At 40.0% G+C, this 20,306-nt stretch overlaps 1 protein-coding gene across 1 annotated transcript in view; it reads left to right on the top strand.

Annotated features, from left to right (window-relative positions):
* Positions 1 to 15,843, top strand: part of RHOJ (ras homolog family member J) — a 102,576-nt gene extending 86,733 nt beyond the window's left edge. The window contains exons 3-5 of the mRNA XM_003901909.5: positions 3,166 to 3,330; positions 5,286 to 5,381; positions 13,498 to 15,843. Coding sequence (XP_003901958.2) covers positions 3,166 to 3,330; positions 5,286 to 5,381; positions 13,498 to 13,644 — 408 coding nt within the window. The 3' untranslated portion in view covers positions 13,645 to 15,843. The remainder of the gene's footprint in view (positions 1 to 3,165; positions 3,331 to 5,285; positions 5,382 to 13,497) is intronic.
* The last annotated feature ends 4,463 nt before the right edge of the window (positions 15,844 to 20,306 follow it).

The following is a 20,306-nucleotide window of genomic DNA, read 5'->3' as shown; positions in this document are numbered from 1 at the left end:
GCTGTAGATTATAGCCTGGGAAGGAGACTTCTTGGCTCATGGGCCATACAGCTGCTCTTTAAGGGAATGTTCCAGAGAGAAAAGAGAGAAGTGGGGAGACGACGGGAGAGGAGATTTGTTTTTTAGAGCTAGTTGTGTAAAGAGGAAGGGTAGTGCCAAGAAATTAGCTATCCCTTTCTCCACTGCCTCCCCAGCTACACACACACACACACACGACATAGGCACAACTTGGCTGAGACGCAACCTGACCCGACTTCCCAGTATGACCAGTGTTTATTCAGCTGTGCGCCAAACTCCCAATTATTTGCTTGACTAGAAATGTGGTAAATTAGCCACAATAGTGGAGTTTTTTTGGTTTTGGGTTTATTTTTTAGGATTTTACTTTTCAGCATCCTTGCCATCTTGCTTTGCATTTTGCATTAGGTACCTAAAACCTTTGCTTAAGTTTTAATAGTAGTAGCAGTAGTGGCCACATATACTGAATCCCGTGTTCTGCGTACTCTGAGTAGCTAAACAATAGATCAATGCATGCCCACCAACCAGAGTGGACCATACTTAATATTCTAAGGTACTTCCTTTCAGTCTCATGTGTGTGTACGTGTGCACATGTGTGTACTTCCTTTTCTGGTCTTTTTAAATTTTTTTTATTATACTTTAAGTTCTGGGATACCTGTGCAGAACGTGCAGGTTTGTTACATAGGTATACACGTACCATGGTGGTTTGCCGCACCCATCAACCCGTTATCTAATTAATAAGTATATTATTAGAGTCAGTGGAAAGGTTGATATTAAAAATATATCCAAGATATATTACATTTTAAAAAACACAAGTGGCACAACAATATGAACTATTTAATCAATTTGTTTTTAAACTAAACATATGTATACATACATACATAAATATAAAATGGGCCAGGTGTGGTGACTCACGCCTATCATCCTAGCACTTTGGAGGGGCCAAGGCGGGAGGATTGCTTGAGCCCAGGAGTTCAAGACCAGCCTGGGCAACATAGTGAGACCCCATCTCTACCAAAAAATTTAAAAATTGGCTGGGTGTGGTGGCATGTGCCTGTAGTCCAAGCTACTTGGGAGGCTGAAGTGGGAGGATTGCTTGACCCCGGGAGTCTGAAGCTGCAGTGAGCCATGATCACGCCACTGCACTCCAGCCTGGGCAATAAATTGAGACCCTGTCTCAAAAAATAAAATAAAGTAAAATAAAATGTTCAGAAGGACAATGTTTAAGCAGTAGCCCTCTCTGAGGAGAGGAAAAACTACCAGAGATCATACCAGGGATGAAAACAAGCTTTCACTTCTACTCTATGTACTTCTATAATGTTTGCATTTTTGCAATGAGCATATACATGTTTCATGAGTTTCTGAAATGTTTCATGAAGAGTAGTCATGGCCCTAATAAATGAGTTAATTATTTATTAACTCCTCTCTATGAATACATATATATGATAGGTGTGAACATATAAGTTTAGTTGCATATATAGTATACACACATATATAGTGTATACACATTATATATAGTGTGTATACATATACAAATTATGGTATGTATGGACAAATGTCATGTTGTGATATGTGATGTATATATAAATATGGTATGTGTATGCACATTCACACACAAAGTTACTGTTGGCTTATGTGTTACTAAATTCTATAAAATATAAAAAACTTACTATTGAAATATCAGGTTTTGCCTTGGAACTTCCTCAAACATTTCACATACAGTAAAAGGTTCTTGCTAACATTTTCCCAAAGTTGAAATGATGCAAAGTTTTACTTTGTATTTATCAACTCCCACTAAAATAGCAAATACATAAATATCTTATGTAACCAGAAACTCTTCCACAGAGCATATTCTGATCTGAAAAATCTTTAGAAAGAAAATAATTAAGCTAGCATTTTTTTTATTTGGCCTTTAGGTAATCTTTGAAACAAATCCAAAATCCTTAGCTCTAAACCCTCACTCAACATATTTCTTCAAATATTGTGGTGTCAAATTTGGCAATAACTCTTGTTTTGCATGTTAGTTCATTTATTCTAAATTAAATTTGGATACAATTTTTTTTAATTGTGTGAGGAGAGGATTCCTGTTGCCCTGGCAAATAGCTCACTAATTTAAATATAGTATATTCATTACAACACAATTCCAACATGATGGAAGAATTACAATAATCTTTACTGAATGTTACACTTTAAATGGGTGAACTTTGGTTTTTTGTTTTTATTTTGTTTGTTTTTTGAGACAAGATCTTGCTGCGTTGCCCAGGCTGGAGTACAGTGGCAAGATCACGGCTCACTGCAGCTTCAAACTCCCAGGCTCAAGCCATCCTCCCATTTCAGCCTCCTGAGTAGCTGGGACTGCAAGCATGTGCCACCATGCCCAGCTAATTTTAGTATTTTTTTGTAGAGATAGGGTCTTGCTATATTGCCCAGGCAGGTCTCAAGCTCAAGGAATCAAGTGATCCTCCTGCCTTGGCCTCCAAAGTGCTGGGATTACAAGCATGAGCCACCTTGCCTGGTCAGGTGAACTTTTGAATACATAGAAACAGAGAGTAGAACTATTGTTACCAGAGGCAAGTAAGGACAGGAAACGGGGAGGTTTTGATCAAGGGTACAAAGCTGCAGTTAGCTAGGGTGAGTAAGTCTACAGCTATAATGTACAGCATGATAACGATAGCTAATGATACTATATTGCATACTGGAAATATGCTAGAAGAGTAGGTTTCTGGTCCTCTTGCCATAAAATATCTTTTTAAAGATAAGCTGTAAGGAGATGAATATATTAATTTGTTTCACTATAGCATATATATGTATATCAAACACCATGTTGTACACCTTAAATATATACAATTTAAAAACAAATAATAAATAAATGGGTGAACTTATGGTATATATCTCAATAAAAATGCTAAAAATATTTTTTAAGTTCATCTTAAGAGGGGGCAATACATAATCTCTGTACGTAACAAAAAGGTGTTTTTCTGATTGATGGCTCCTTTAGTTCTAGTAGAGAAAGAACTACCAGATTCTAGGGTTGAGGAAGAAACGGGATCCCAGTGCGCTGTAGTGGACTCTTACCTGCAATCTGACCTTGGAACCACATGGGACACACCTTACACGGGCTGTACAAACCCTTGTCTGCTCTTCCCACAGGAGGACTACAACCAGCTGAGGCCACTCTCCTACCCCAACACGGATGTGTTTTTGATCTGCTTCTCTGTCGTAAACCCTGCCTCTTACCACAACGTCCAGGAGGAATGGGTCCCCGAGCTCAAGGACTGCATGCCTCATGTGCCTTATGTCCTCATAGGGACCCAGGTTAAAATGCGGGCGATGGCAGGGTGGGGGGGAGCTGGAAAAATGGGAAGGCCCTTTTGGTACCTCGTGAACATCCTATTCTGCCAAACGCTATGGAAGAGTGTCTCAGACATGTCAATCCTATGAACAGAAGCTCTTAAGGTGTGCATGATGATTTAGCCCATAGTGGAAAAGATAATAGAGCTCTTTAATATGGAGCAGAAAGTTTTGATATGACCTTCAAAAATTAATCTCTCTGATTTTTTTTTAATAACAAAGTAATGTTAAAAACAGACACCCTTTGCCAGGCTTGAATCAGAGCAATGAGGTGAGGGTGTCAATTGAACACATTATCTAGTATTTTTTATATCTGAAATCCACAGTTGTTTTAAAACCACAAAATAGGTGGAAGTGTCAAGGTGACCACAACAATCAGAATAGGCATTCTATGACAGGAATTCTTTAATTATACTTCTGGAGAAGGAAGATAAAAATTCACCACTGTCCATTCCTTTTAAACCTCTTGGTCTTCCAGATCTTAGAGAAGAAGTTAAAACACATATACCAAATAAACAAACCTACGATTGTGAAAGCCTTTATAGTGTTCTGAAAGCTAATACATTTCCAGTTTGAGTTTCCAGTAGTAAGCCAATCACATTAAATGTATTAAAGATTGTTACCGTTTATAGTTTTAAATGGATTTTGTTCTTTGGCATTTTAAAATCCAAATTACTATCCCAAAGACATAGGAATGTACTAATACTGAAGGGCTTCACTGTTGTCTGTTTCATATGCTATTTCTTTCTATTATTCATTTATGTTCATTTTGAACAAGAGAATTTTTTTAACATAAAGAAAAGTATTTCCTAAAGAAGATATGGACAGGTACACAGTATATGTATTTACTTAGAGAAAGTAGAGGAATACACATTTTCGTAAGTCAGAGTAATCATAGTTAACGCTTCTGCTCCGAAAGATAACTGTTTGTTTAAATGAAGTCTTTTGCCTTGAATTCTAGATAATAATGTTTGTCCATATTGATGGAACCTGAATCCCTGCTGCCAAATATGTGACAGAATATTCAATCACCTTTCTGTGATTCAAGCTGATTTTATTAGAGATAGGCACAAAATTGAGCAATTCTCTCTCTCACACACACACACATACACACACACAGTTAGTAGAGCTGAGTAATGTGCTTATAAAAGGGACCCTAATATACTGGTCTTTAAGACACAAGCCCTTGTGTTCCCATATTCACACCCATTCATGAACACATGGGTTCACACACACAGTGAGGCTTTAAAGCAACCAAAATATTTAATGAAATTATCAAATCTAATCCAGATATATAAATGCTGTCTTCAAAGTTCTACCTTTGAAAAGATTAATGCTTATCTTGAGCAAATCCTTTGAAAATTTCTCTTAGGGACTTGCCTTCCAGAGCTTGCAGAACATTTGTTACAATATCCTCACAAGTAGCAAATCTTCATACCTCCTTTGAGGATGAAGATTTTATTTGGAAAAGCAAAAAAAAAAAAAAAAAAAAAAAAAAAGATGTGTTCAAAGCCAGGAAACAAACTAGTAAATAATGAGTAATATACTTTGGGATCAAATAAGGCCTCACTATAAGGTCATGAGACTGGTTATCTTGCATGCCCTGTAAGCAGAATCTAGAAATAAATAGAAAATTTTGAAAAAACATCTAAGATAGCAACAGAATCATCCGAGTAAGTCTTCAGCTCGCAGGGTAACTGTTTGAAGGGGAAAACATAAGGAAAGTCTGTTGTGTACATTTACAAAGAAATTGCTTTACTTTTTTAGACATAACATGGGCATGTGAATCTGCTTCCTTAAAGAAAATTTAGCAACTTCAAAGATGTTAACAGGGAAAAAGACTCTATGATGTCACAGTTTAAAATATCTGGCAAGGCCTGAGAAAATAAATAAGTTTATCACGTGTGTTTTCTTGCCAGATTGATCTCCGTGATGACCCAAAAACCTTGGCCCGTTTGCTGTATATGAAAGAGAAGCCTCTCACTTACGAGCATGGTGTGAAGCTTGCAAAAGCGGTACAGTCAGATTTGAATTTCATTTTAAATGTATGCTGAGAGAAGAGTGTGTGGTATGCTTTGGAATGGGTGTGCAACATTGGGTTTTGCTTTAAAGTGCAATGTGTTTAGAATCTTCTCTAAGCTTTCTGTTCTCCCCCTCTGTTCTAGTCAGGCTGGAAGGAGCCATTTGGTTAGCCTTCTTGTCAGCCAGCAGTGTCTGTTTTTCATTCAGAAAGCAATTTGGTGAATTTAAACAGCTGAAGCACTTATCATTTGATTTAGCAACCTCTAGAACATCTACTTGCCATATTTAGTATGAATAAAGGGAGTCGTTAGATATATATTTGTAAATCTCACTGCTTATTATGGATGTAACTCATTTAAATAACCCCATAAGAGGCATTTTGTGATTTTCTTGGGAGAGACTTGGGTTAGCATCTGGCAGGGTTATATTTGTCCAGTATTTCTCACCATATAATGAAAAGCCACTTAGAGAGCCTGGATTGTGTCACAAACAGCATCTGGAAGGATAACATATACCAAAAAGTGACTAGTTGGGGATCTAAGTGGCTGTTTGGCAGATAATAGCAACTTGCTCAGAGCTGGAACTGTTTTCATGGACCTTTCTTCCTTCTTGAGAGCTTAACATGAAGACTTAGGAAAATGCTTTAGAAAGTATTTGCCAGACACCAAGTCTTTGCCTCCCCCATTATCCCGAGATGTAAGCAAAGCAGCCACTGAAAAACATACGAGAGGATGGAAGTGCTTTATGCAAGAGGAGGCCGATAAATCACACCTCCAGAACTTAAATCGGATTCCTCATCAAGTCATAAATCTATTGACCCAGGTCAGAGGTTTGAAAATTTTCAATCTTACTTTCTAAGTGACTATCCTAGTAAAATGCATACCCCAGGCAGAGTTAGAAGTCACCCTCTACAAGCCAGTCAAGAATATTAACCACAAATTCTTCACTTACAAAACTATGCATTTATCTTATTAAAACTTGCTTGTAGGCCCTAAAACTAAGCATGATACACTCAACTAGAAATGAATTAAATACAATCATGTCTTTACAAGTACACTGCATGAGAACATCTCACAAACACCTGATCGAGATACTGAACCCTTCCTACTTCTATGCACAGTAATGTCAGTACTAACTAGCGCCAGCCATTCACGGAGTTCTTAGGATCCTAAGTACTTTATAATCTCTCTCACTTCAGCCTCATGATGACCCTTTTAAGCAGATAGCCTTGGTCTCAGCTTACAGATGAGGAAACAGTCTTAGAAGACAAGCACGTAGCTAATAACGAAGTCAGAAACTTCCCATCCAGCTCTGTGGACATCACCACCCGTGTACCTGACCATTGTGTGAATAACCTCCAACTGTGTATCTTTCCTTGGGTGAAATGGGTTTATGCCTGTAGGTTCTTCTACCTTCTCGTCAAACATTCAACCTCAAATGCTCTCATTAAGATACCTAAATAGCTGGGAGGCTGAGGCAGGAGAATGGCCAGAACCCGGGAGGCGGAGCTTGCAGTGAGCTGAGATCGTGCCACTGCACTCCAGCCTGGGCGACAGAGAGAGACTCCGTCTCAAAAAAAAAAAAAAAAAAAAAAAAAAACAGATACCTAAATAGGTAGCTCCATAAATAAATAATTGTATGTGGTTCCTTTCTACACATTTTTCGCAGTCAGGAGGTCCCCACTGGCCGGCACCAGCTTCTTGCAGGAACTCACTTTCTGTGTTCCTTCATGCTGTCGGCTTTCCCAGCCTCACTTCTGGTTGGGGAAGGTGTTTTTTTCACCCTCTGAAAAGAAGTCATTCCAAAGCCTCCCATCTCATTTCATCCTTATTTTCGGAACAATGGCTGAGTTCACCATTTATATTGCCTTTTGCTAGTTTCTCCTAGCAACTGCTCTCCAATACAGAGGGAATCACGTTTAGCTTACAAAATCCAATTTAGAAGAAAACCTAGCAAGATTTTAACTTGTCTTATCACAATTCATGTAATTACAGGGATGCTTTAAGTTTCTCTACTCTCTGACTTTTCTGTCAAGTAGTTTCTAATCACAGCTAGCATGTATGGAGTGTTTATAATGTGCTAGGCTTGGTGCCAGGCGCCTTACAGCCTTTGTCTTAATTAATCCTCACAGCAAACCCCTGAGGTGTGTGTATTATTATCTCCACTTTCCTGCAGGAAACTGAGGCTCAGAGAGGTTAAGATCGCCCAGCTAGCAAGTGGCAGAGTGAGGATAGAAAACTGTGCTTTAACCACCCGCTCTTCTGCCTCCCTCCTATATAATCTGAAAAGAAACCTTTAGGTTTGGGGCCTCTTTTTTATATGCTGGAGTCCCTTATTTTCATGTGCAAAGCTCCCCCACAACTTAAAGGCTTTGCAAGTTCAGATTTTTCATATCTGATTCTTTCTGTTCAATACTTTTCAATTTCCAAAGCATTTTCCATCTAACATCTCTTTTTGGTCTCAAAGGGTGTTTTATTTTTAAAGGACATTTTTTATATCATACATATTTTCAATTCTTTGTACTCCAAAGTCAACCACATTTACATATTTTGCACTAATTTATCAGAAATATTCATTATTCTTTGACTTCTTTTATCCTCCCTCTTCTTATTACTGTAGTTTTTAATCCTCAGCCTACTTTTCCCAGTCTTTTACAAATTTGTAACTGTCCCTATTGCTGCTAGAATTATTAAATTGATTAAGCGCACCTGATATGTGCCAGGTGCTATGCTGGATGCTACACTTTTTAGCTCTAAGATGAGAGCTCTTTGTGCGTTCTCTTACCCAGTTCCATCTAATACAGTCTAAACGTGATCTTCTAAGTTCAGACTTCCTAAGGTATTTTTTGATACAGGAATTTGCTATTTTTTCTTTTTTAATCTCTGCATTCTCTTTGCCCTCTCCTGCCACCTTCTTCACCCTGTGCCTTTTGTTGTTGTCACTCTTTAATTTAGCACCTGCTAAGTTTCCCACCGGGCTTTTAACATGCACAGGTAGGATTTAAAGCAGCAAAATTGCTGCAAACATCCTGTCATCAATGTTCAGTCACGTTAATCAACTGGAGTCTTTAATGCCCTATTCCTGACTGGAAGAGTCACTGCCACCTGCCTTGTGCTGGCCATTTTCCCTTTCTCCCCTGGTCATTGAAAGTCACTTCACCAGTTGGGCGCAGTGGCTCACGCCTGTAATCCCAGCACTTTGGGAGGCTAAGGCGGGTGGATCACGAGGTCAGGAGATCGAGACCATCCTACCCAACATGGTGAAACCCCATCTCTACTAAAAATACAAAAATTAGCTGGGCATGGTGGCGCTTGCCTGTAATCGCAGCTACTCGGGAGGCTGAGGGGAGAGAATCACTTGAACACGGCAGGTGGAGGTTGCAGTGAGCCGAGATGGTGCCACTGCACTCCAGCCTGGCAACATAGCAAGACTCTGTCTCAAAAAAAATAAATAAATAAAAAGAAAGTCATTTCACTGCTGGTGTCTGGGTTACAAAGGCCAGAAGAGGAAGGAGACAGGCAAACAAAAGCATGCCACCTGGATAAACACAGTAACAAACAGCTGGGCAATGTACCAGGTAGCACAGAAGAGAGAGAGACTAATACATTCATGGAAGGAGCTTTCAGAGATTTCTTTAACCAGTTAACATCTCACCCAGGTTTGAAGGATGAGGAAAAGTTTTTCAGGTGGGCAGAGGGGTCTGGGGAGGGCACAAAATTCCAGACAGGGAGACCAGGACATGCAAAGGCATCCTTTAAAACATAGGGAGCAAAGTTCACCCACAAATGTTTTGATCAGTCCAAACAGATATTTTTAATGCAATTTAGTGGCCAACATTTAACAGTTTGAAAACACATTTCTAGCTTCTAAAAGAAATTCAGAAGTTCGAGCAACTCTAGGCCAGCATTTCCTCATCAACGGAAACTGTTAAACATTCTTTTAGATTAAACATGTACCCTTCAGTCTGCCACAATCCCCACCACTTCCATAGTATCCTATACTGAAGTAACACACTTTACATTATCCACCCTTGAATTGGCATCTCTGCATTATAGTCTTCAAAGATCAGCAGCACATCCATCCAGCCTAGAAATGTTTTTCCTCTTTCACCAATTAGATCATAATGCTAACGTGTTGAGATGGTGGCGTTTCTCTTACAACCTGTTTGGTTCTTTTTGCTTTTCTTGGCTCTCTATTTGCCTTCTCTGTGTGCCTTTGCTAATTCTCAAATGAGGAATAAAGAACTACTCTGCTACTAGCCATTTATTTAGACAGGAGCTTACTCTCTTTATTCCACTAACATCTTCTCTTCTTTTCTCTCCGTTTACAGCAAATAAATGCCTTCCTTTTTCCTCTCTTCTCTCATCACCCTTACTGTATCCATTACAGCTTTGCCCATTTATTCATTAATTTTGCCCTTTCAGCTACAATTTCTTTACATTTGCTAGAGAGAGCCCAAAAGAGTAGTTAAGACTTTGGCTCAGGAGGCAGACAAATTCGAATCTCTGCCATTTTCTTAGTTGTGTGGCCATAAGGGAGGTTACTTAGCCTCTCTGGGCATCAGTTTCCTGAGCTGTGAAATGAGGATGGTGACAGACTTTTCCTTGTAAAGTTTTGTGACAATGAAATTAGCTCATGTACCACAAGGTCCAGCTCAGCAAATTATAGCTGTTGTTAAATCCATGAGCCCTCTCAGATATGTCTACAGCTGGGAAGACCTCTTTGCCTTTATCCCTTCCAGTTACTTTCTATCTTATTCTATAACTTGTCCTGCCCCAACTACAACAGCATGGAAGAAGTACTAGGTTTTGTTTTACTTGATCAGTCATTATGTTTTCTTTTTTATTTCTTGTCAGACTCTTGTATCTTCTGTACATCGTTGATAAATGTCCCTGCTTTTAAGATAATAGGTTTTAGCTATTATAAAACAATTAGAAAAGTGTTTTTTCAGTTTACACCCTCAATCTCTACTTTTTTCTTGAAAATAAGTCATTTGGGTAGAACACACTCCAGATTGCTTGCACGTATATCTAAACAAGGAGCCTCGAATCCTGAACCCTCCCAGACGGCTTCTAAATACTTGACTGTGTAGGTCATTTTGCTCCAAGGAGCAGATGAAGTTGCTGCCGTAAGAAGGGCCACATTTCCTTGAGACAATTTTTCATTTCACATCTTTGAGGACACAGATAATTTTTTTAGCAGTCTGGTTGTGCTTTTTCCTTGAACCAGAATGAATTCTTCTCCAACCCTCAGAGCACTTGACACATGGTAACAATACCTACCTCAAAACTGGGTTCTGTTTCTCACACGTGTTTGCCAAATCATACCCATCATCTGATGACTACTTTTTCTATCAGTACAACATAATGTTATATTAACCCGGTTACACAATAATGCCTTTATCTGCTATTTCATTATCTTCAGAAATGTCTGAATTGGAAGAGACAAGTTTGGGCTCCTCCCGCTGCATGGAAAGGCAAAGCCTGACACGCTGTCAGCCGCACTCTGGGGGCAGGAGGCGGCGGGAGTGCCCTGCCCCTCCTGCAGGACTCCAGGTGTGAGTGAGCTCAGCCCAGCTGTCCTGGAATTCCAGGCAGAATCGATCCTAGGCTTGGGATCCTTAGTGGAGAGGCGTTCCAGATAGAAAGGTGCCACAGCAGTTTCTAGATATTTTTCCAGACAAGTGCCACCACATTACAGTCAAGTCATTCAGTCGTTCAGTTGGCAACACCGTTGCCGTTAGATTACTGTTCTTTTCACATGTGTTTGAATCAAGCTTTGAACACAATCCCAAAATGCAGCAGAAGGCATTTCATCATGTTATTAGGAAAATTTTCTCTGCCCTTTATTCCTCTCTTGTATCTAACTGTTTTTAATTATTTTAAAAAGTTATTAAAACCAAACCATGGTTAAAATGAAAGCCATAAAACAGATTGTCAACATTCAACATCTTTTTCTTTTGGTATTTTCCTTTGGCTCCTACAGTAACCATTCTTGTCAGGAAAAAAATGTAAAGTGCATCACCTCTGTCGGAGAAGTTAGGAAACAGTCTCTGGCCCAACCAAAACCACCTGATTTGATGCTTAGTTTTCATATTTGTGGCCTTTGAAATAAGTGGGCAATCTCATTTCATTAACTGTCAACTTGACCAGCTTCTTACAGAGCTGAGTGATAGGGGTCACAGTTACTGTCACAGAGCAAGGAAAAGAACATGTATCAAGAGACGCAGATTCTAGGTCTCTTTCTTTCACTTGCTAGTTGAGTGCGCATAAGCCATTCATTTTACCTCTCTGAGGTTATTCCCGCTCTCTTCTAAGCCAAACCACAAGTTCATTTAGTCCACATATTGCAAACTGGCTGGCTGCTGCCACATATATCCCACATCAGTGTCTTGCTTGGCCCATGGTAAATATTTCATAAATTGGTAAATATTAAAAACTCCAAATTTCCAACTCCTCTTGAAAAATACAAAAACGGGCAACAGTAAACCAACATCACCACTTGGAAGCTGATAAAACGGCACACTCTAGAGGGGCATGTGCTTTACCGCCCAGCATAGTCCCCACCTCTCCCTACTGTCTTGCGCCAGCCCCACTTTATCATTTACGTAAGCTATTGGGCATAATAGGCCTATGATTTTGCTACCTTGTTTTAGCCACTTGTCTGCTGTGGTTTCCAGGAACTCACCATTTAGCCAACCTCTTGTGAATCTGCTTTAATTTTACAAAGTGATTCTTAAAATGTGAATCAAAAACTAAAGCCATTTCTCTAGATGTCCTTAATAGTAAAAGGCCAGCATCACATCACTGACTCTTCCTGAGCTTATGAACAATTAAAACCGCAGGTCTTCACAAGAAGCTGACGCTAAATACGGTCTGCACTGGTCTGTGATTTTTAAATGAGAATCTATAGTTCTGGCCTGAATTTCTATATTTCTCATGAGGGGTTTGTGATTATCAAACACACCGTAGTATGAAATCATCAGAATATTTAAAATGAAGCCCTATGCAGAAATACCTTATCATTTATATAGACTGTACACTGACAAGGAGGATGTCTCTGGCATTAAATGTCTTTTATAATTATTGTTACATGTTTTATTATTATTGTTACATGTTTTAGTGGGGTTTTTTTTTTTTACTTTTTTTTAAAAATATGCCTTTTAAAGTATGTTAAGGCTGGGTGCAGTGGCTCACACCTGTAATCCCAGCATTTTGGGAGGCTGAGGTGGGCAGATCACATGAGGTCAGGAGTTATAGAGACCAGACTGGTCAACATGGGAAAACCCCATCTCTACTAAAAATACAAAAACTAACCCAGCTTGGTGGCACGTGCCTGTAATCCCAGCTACTCGAGAAGCTGAGGCAAGAGAATCACTTGAACCCAGGAGGCGGAGGTTGCAGCGAGCCAAGATAGTGCCACTGCACTCCAGCCTGGGCAACAAGAGCGAAACTCCATCTCAAAAATAAATAAATAAATAAACAAATACATAAATAAAATGTTAAAACTAAATAATAATGCCAGTTGGATATTACCTTGTTGAGGTATACCTTAAAAGAGGTACATTTTAATCAAGAATGACCTATAAAACCATATCACTCACTCCCTTTCTATCTGCTTTATCAACCAAGCTGACACTTTGCCTTTTATCATACCAAAGGAGATACATTTCACTTATACATGATTTACACATTCTGCCTACTAATGAGAGGATATGAAAAACAAGATCATGCACCCCTATTCTTCACAAAACGTATTTAAATTATATCATTGGTTTTGAATTGTCTCCTACTTTTTTAGATCTTTATATTTTTTATATTCTTAGGAATAAATGGTTATGGATCAATTTCAGGACATACTGCTTTCCAGAAGTGATCCACAACCATTTATTGCCAATAAAGGAATGTAAGAAATACAAAAATACAAAAAAATAGGATAACAGATACAAATTGAAATGAAAAAAAAAAAAAAAAAGACAAACGTAATCCAAACCACCCCACAAGCTGTTTGTAGGACAGGCAGAAGTGAGTGCTTGTCTGGGCAGTGAGCTGATACCACTGTGCTGTTCTCTTTTTTCTCTCTCATGCCTTTCTCTCTTTTGCGTTTAAGATCGGAGCGCAGTGCTACTTGGAATGCTCTGCTCTGACTCAGAAAGGTCTCAAAGCGGTTTTTGATGAAGCAATCCTCACCATTTTCCACCCCAAGAAAAAGAAGAAACGCTGTTCTGAAGGTCACAGCTGCTGCTCAATTATCTGAGGTTGTCCGGGACCTGCCTCCACCCCACCCAGGCATGAGAATGGCAGCCAATGTCTGCGGCCAAGCTCCAGCCAAAAAGGAGGGCACGACCAGAAAGGAATTCCCTTTGCACAGAGGCTTGCCCCTCCACCCTGTGAGCCCTCCCAACACAGCACACTAGTCAGCCCACTGCCACAACCTCCCTGCCAGCCAGAAGCGTCCGTACTGCACACTCTCTGAGAATGCTGGGCCTGGATTGCAGACAGCGCCGCTGCTGATCAGATCAAAAACAAAGTCAAAGGCCATCTTCCATTTTACAAATCCCCAGCTCATGAACGCGAAGCTGATAGGAAATCACCCCAGGGAACCCGAAAAAGAAAGTTGGTTCCTCTCTTGGTGGCCTTACTTGATGTTTTACAAAACTTGGGACGACAATACTAACCTTTTTTTCTGAATCTGCTGTTCTACCCATGCGTCTCACATTCATTTGTATTATTTCAAGAAATGTACTAATTTCCAGTTTACTCAGGCCTTACAAATCCATACCAAATTAGCCTAAAGACAAGGCATTTTATATTCATTTCTATTTTCAGCATGTTTCTACCAAAGCTATTAGAATCAACACGTACCTCTGAATGCCTGATTATAAGAAGACACGAGAAGACTTAAAAGTTTTAGAAATTTCCAGAGCCATGATTTTTGAACCTGATTGAAAGAAAACCATCTGAATTGTTGCAGGTCCACATTTTTGCCAAAGATGCACTCTACAAATGCTTAGTAGTGGCCTGATTTTTTTTCCATATTATATTGCCATGACAAACTAAAAATGAACTGTGTTTAAGAATGTAGTATTTCTGTTTTTCATCCAAGTTGATTGGGGGAAGAATATGGCAGGATCCATCTTTTACAGTATTGTGTATTCAGTAAAGTGGACGTTCCTGCTCTTCCCTTTCCCCATTGCATGCCCTCTTCCTCCCTTCATTTCACTTTCTCTCATGCCCAGATCCTTTTTTCTCCCCAGTTATAACCCAGTTATAAAAGAAAGATCTGAGCATAAAAATACATGTTTAAAAATACCTAAAGGTAAAGGAAAGTGTCTTAATTTTTCTATTTACTTCAACCGAAAGGCTTCTCAGCTCGCCCCATGTAAGTTCTCATTCCATGTAAATGACATTTTCCAGTTACAACTGGTACTGATATTGCATCTCTCTTTCCTTACTCATCCTCCCAAATGTCTTTGTGGGAGCCATATCAGTGGATACCAAGCTCTGTATCCATTTGTCCCCTACCCTCCACGATGTGTTACATAGAACAGGGACTTTGGTCCTGGGAAAGCAAAAGCTCGCAGTAAGGAATCCTGTGCCAAATCATGTACAACAATTCCAAACCTCCAGGAATGTTTGTATCACAGAGCAAATTACTTCCTGCCTTTTCATTAGCGCCTATCAGGGCTTCTAATTAGTCTTACTTGCTTATAAGTGCCCTGGAATCATCCAGGTAGGAGCTTAATTTTTTTCAATTGCATGAGCGAAGTGCTTCTTAGTAGTATGAAATTACAACAATTTTAGTTTAAGACTTTCCAGATTCAAGCTCCCACTGTTGGAAAAAACCAGCCTTTCTAATCTCTTCTGCTACTGGAGTAAGCCCTTAAGAATTGCGTGATAGCCAGGCACAGTGGCTCACGCCTGTGATCCCAGCACTTAGGGAGGCTGAGGTGGGTGGACCACTTGAACTCACGAGTTTGAGACCAGCCTGGGTAATGTAGTGAGACCCTGTGTCTCTATAAAAAATTAAAAATTAGCCAGTTGTAGTGACACACACCTGTAGTCCCAGCTACTCAGGAGGCTGAGGCAGAAGGATCACTTGAGCCCAGAAGGTAAGACTGCAGTGAGCTGTGACTATGCCACTACACTCCAGCCTAGGTGACAGAGCAAGAACCTGTCTCAAAAAAAAAAAAAAAAAAAAAAACCCTACATTTCAAGTACTATTTCCCTTCTCTCCCATCTAATTGCTAAACATTTTCTTTCATATGCATACACTCCACTGACTAGAAAACGGGAGTTTTAAGTCAAAGCTTGACATTTAGAGAAAACAAGGACTTTCTGCCTTTATAAATGGAAATCAACTGTGTATGAACTATAACTCTGCAGAGGTGATGAACTCATCCTTTACAAACAATAATGAGTTTTAGTCCTGTAATAAATGAAATGTTACTAGGCAGCTTTGTTGCATGATTGCATAGTTACATCTTGCTAACGGGCCACTCGTTTCTCATTGACATGGATGAAAAATTGAGAGCAGTATGTTTCCAGGTGTGCGCACTCGACAGGCAAATAGCTCCCCAGGTCATCGCTCCCCTAATGGGCCACAGGAAGTAAGCTGATCATGATGGGGAGATCACTCTGTCACCCAGAACCAGCAACTGGATAGAGACTGTGGTTAGTGTCTGGGTGGAGCACAGGCTCCCAGAAGTCTTAGGAGCTAATTACTGAATAAAACAATCAAAAACAAAGCAACCTAAATAAGTTAATGTCATTCTGCCAAATTAATCAGTTATTCCTTGTTTCATGGCAAGATCCAGTTTGTTTCACTAAAAAGTGTTTTCTGCTATAAGATTAAACTGTATTCTGAAACCAAAGATAAGAAGAGACATAGAGGTCAGGCACAGTGGCTCACGCCTGTAATCCCAACACTTTGGGAGGCAAAGGCAGGTGGATCATGAAGTCAAGAGATCGAGACTATCCTGGCCAAAATGGTGAAACCCCATCTCTACTAAAAATACAAAACTTAGCCAGGCATGGTGATGGGCACCCTGTAATCCCAGCTACTCAGGAGGCTGAGGCAGGAGAATTGCTTGAGCCCGGGAGGTGGAGGTTGCAGTGAGCCGAGATCATGCCATTGCACTCCAGCCTGGGCAACAGAGCCAGACTCCATCTCAAAAAAGAAAAAAGAAGAGACACAGAAATTTGAGGAAGGATCCTTTAATGGTCCACACCATCTTCCAAAGTCCAGAAGTGGCAGCTGATATCCATTTGAAAGTAGAATCCTAGTTTTTCAGAGCTAGACAAGGCCTCAGAAACAACTATAGTTCAATTCCTCATTGTACCGATGATAAACTCAGACCTAGATGGGTAAAAAGAGGTGTGTTGTAGCAGTGCTGTACAGATCTCAGTTCTTCTGCTTCCCATACAATCCTCTTCAACCCAATACTACAATGTATTCATTATCACACATATTAAGCTGGAGTTCTGTAGCCATGTTATTAGAGTTGCAACTGTTTATCCTATAGATTCCAGCCACATTTTAAACACATAACTTCATGTAGTTAGGCCACTAAAAATAAAGTAATCCATCAAGCTAGTAATACACTAGAGAATTTTACCTACATACTAAGATACCTGAAATCCACAGTATATGGCAATTTAACCCCCATCTAATAATGGCTCAATCAAGTAGCTAAACATATTTATTTCACTCGGATGGTTGGTTGGTTGGTTGGTAGAATGAATGGACTCCTTGGCTATTTTGGGAACACAAAGGACTAGGACACAAGTCAAAGCCACGTCCACACTAAGAAATCCGGGCTGATTTCTGCCAAGAAAAGTTACAAAGAATAATTACTTGATAACGTGGGTAAATGTCAACATAAAAGAAGTAATGGATAAAAAGAAAGAAAAATGAACAATTGCTGAAGACAGTAATTACAGCAACCCTAAACCAGAAAGCACTAAGCCAGGAAGCCAAAAACTAAGTCATACACATATGACAAGGTGCGGCGGTTGGTCCTGATACTTCAGTGAGAATATGTCCGATCAGGATATGCAAAGAACCATTTGGAAGATTTCTAGTTCATAAGAGAAGTACCAAATGAAGTGGATGTGACCATATGCAATTTGCATAGGACCCCCAAGGAGGAAATGGTATGACATGGTAGTAAAAAAGCAATCACAACTACACCCACAATTTTAGGAGAAAATAAAACTAAATCCAGAATTTGAAGCCAACAACAACAACAAAAAAAAAGTCATTATTTAGGGTATACGTTCCTGTGGGCAGTACCTTGCAAAGTAGAGCATCTTCAAGAAGAAATATTTGACTTGAGGTAAGGCTTTCACGATTGCCATATTACATTCATAAAGGCAAACTCATCCTTGAGACCAAAGTGACAGAAGATTAGAAATTAAGGCTTTGCTTTAAAGAAATGTTGACATCATGCTGGAAATTATTATCCAGCTACTTACACGTTTGTTTTTAAATCCATCCCTATGTTTAGCTGCCAAAATGCAAACTGCGCATCCTCTCTCAACAGAGAGTGCCACAGGTCACCAGCTATTATTCTCCCAGGAGTCATTGAGTAGGCTGCCCAAGTACACGTAAGGAAACTCAACAAACTGTTTCCATTTCAAGGACCATTAGAAACAGAAAGGAAAAGAGAAGGTCAGGGAAACTTAGTTTCTAACAAAGGAAGTGAGGCACTTTGAAAAAGAAAATATTTAGAGAACAGAGAGGAAGCTAAACCCAAACAACCAAAAGACACAGCTGACGATTATTCCAGGAAGTTGGTAACTTCTGCTGGTCTCTAGAAGCACAGGAAGAAAAGGACTCTGAGCGTGAAGAACACTCGATGGTTCTAGGTATCTAGGTAGAGTCAGTCAACAGGGCTGACCATGTGATCATCCTGGGCAATTCCACCTCACAGTTCACTAAAACACAAGTGAAACCCTGGGCAAAGCCCTTTGGGTCTTTACTAGTAATGGAGGACATCACCCTCTCACTTTCTCTGCTTCTACACAGCAGGCAGTCAAGGAAAACTTGCCAAGAAATATGAGTGAATAAATGATTTTGAAAGTTTCATTGAGCAGGAACAGGAAAAGGATGATTTGGGGATAGCTGGAAGGATAGTTACTTGTATGAATAATATTTATTCATCTTCAGTGAGATATTTCTAAATAGAAAGATTGCATTTAAAATGTACAACCACAATAACAGAAGAAAAAAAAATGTGAGACAAAGCAACAGTTCATAGTGCCACAACGGTCAACAAAGACCAGAAAGGAAATTAAAGCACAAGTTCTACTCAGCAGCACTTCAGCCATCAGAGGCTCTGCCGTGCTATTTTGCAGATCTCTTTCAGTTAGGGGAGGAATGAGTCAAAGAGGGCTTGGCTGCTCTGTGAAATGGTGACATTCAAGTTCAACAATAGTTCTTGGCTTTGAAATTCCACTACAGGAAATTAGAGTAAAATATGCACCATTAATCTTGGTCACAATCTATTTTTTTCTCCTTAGAGGATGTCAAAAAACTAGGGTTGCTTCAGTGTGTGCGTGTGTTTTAAATATGTTCTACTTTGATAATTTCATTTTGTTCTATGAGTTCTGCAGTGACTCAGAAGCTCCATGATACTATAACTGGAGTAATTTTGTTGTATTTTTAGCCGTGTTCTTCAAGCCTCCCAGTATATGCTGTGATCTTTGCCGAACAGAATCTGATCAGTGTTATAGGGGAAATGATGTGTGAGGCTCTACAAGGAGAGGGTCTCCAGGGCCCACACCTGAGTCATGCCTTGAAGTAGCCTTAGCACACTTAGCCTCCCAGTGATTCTGTGCAAGTCAATCTCAATCTCAATCTTTTGAGCTTACGTTAGTTCTTTGGGGAGAAAAAAAGATAGAAACAACTTCTGAATAGGGCAGTATGTTTGGGGCAGCTTTGTGAATACATATCTAAAATTACCTCCATTTGCCATTTTTTAAATCAATTTTTTTCAAGCAATCAGATTCTTTTCTCCTACAGGAGCTGTGGGCAAGAAAGCTAATGAATTCTACATCCTTCTCATCACCTGGTTTAAATTGTTTTCTGCTCTGAGTAAACAGTAATTACTGTTTAAGTACATCTCAGCAGAATCGTATCCCAATTGCAACAGTTCATGTTCCTCCTAATGTAATCTCTGCAGACGAAATGATCGTCAAGGGAAGTGGGCTGACCTGCTCACAGGACGGCGTACTTACAATCTGCACCTTATGTAATGGCGATTCTGTGTGCCTGTGTCATAATTATTGGAATATTATTTTATGCGTTTTTTCTTTTTTTTTTTTTTTTTTTTGAGACAGAGTCTTGCTCTGTCACCCAGGCTGGCGTGCAGTGGCGCAATCCCGGCTCACTGCAAGCTCCACCTCCCGGGTTCACGCCATTCTCCTGCCTCAGCCTCCGGAGTAGCTGGGACTACAGGCGCCCGCCACCACGCCCGGCTGATTTTTTTGTATTTTTAGTAGAGACGGGGTTACACAGCGTTAGCCAGAATGGTCTCGATCTCCTGACCTCGGGATCTGCCCTCCTCGGCCTCCCAAAGTGCTGGGATTACAGGCGTGAGCCACCGCGCCCGGCCTATTTTATGCATTCTTTAACGTTACAATTTATTTTGTGCCATGTTCTGACTTTTAAGTCATTAAATCGTCCTCTGTTCATATTTCTGGGTAATTTGAGGGTGTCTCCATCTGCCATTACAGAAAATTGCCTTCCCCAGGCCTCTGTCAGAATAAGAAATTGTCCAGCCCCTTGTGACTCAAAATGTGGCCTGGGAACCAGCAGCGTCAGCCTTACCTGGGAGCTACCAAGGACTGTGGAATTTCAGGCTCAACCCAGACCTACTGAATCAGAATCTGCATTTTTAACAGGACCCCCAAGTG

This window comes from Papio anubis, chromosome 7 (genome assembly GCF_008728515.1).
Source record: "Papio anubis isolate 15944 chromosome 7, Panubis1.0, whole genome shotgun sequence".
Lineage (NCBI taxonomy): Eukaryota > Metazoa > Chordata > Mammalia > Primates > Cercopithecidae > Papio > Papio anubis.
Note: the sequence above shows the minus strand (reverse complement) of the source record. Positions and strands in the feature narration are given on the sequence as shown.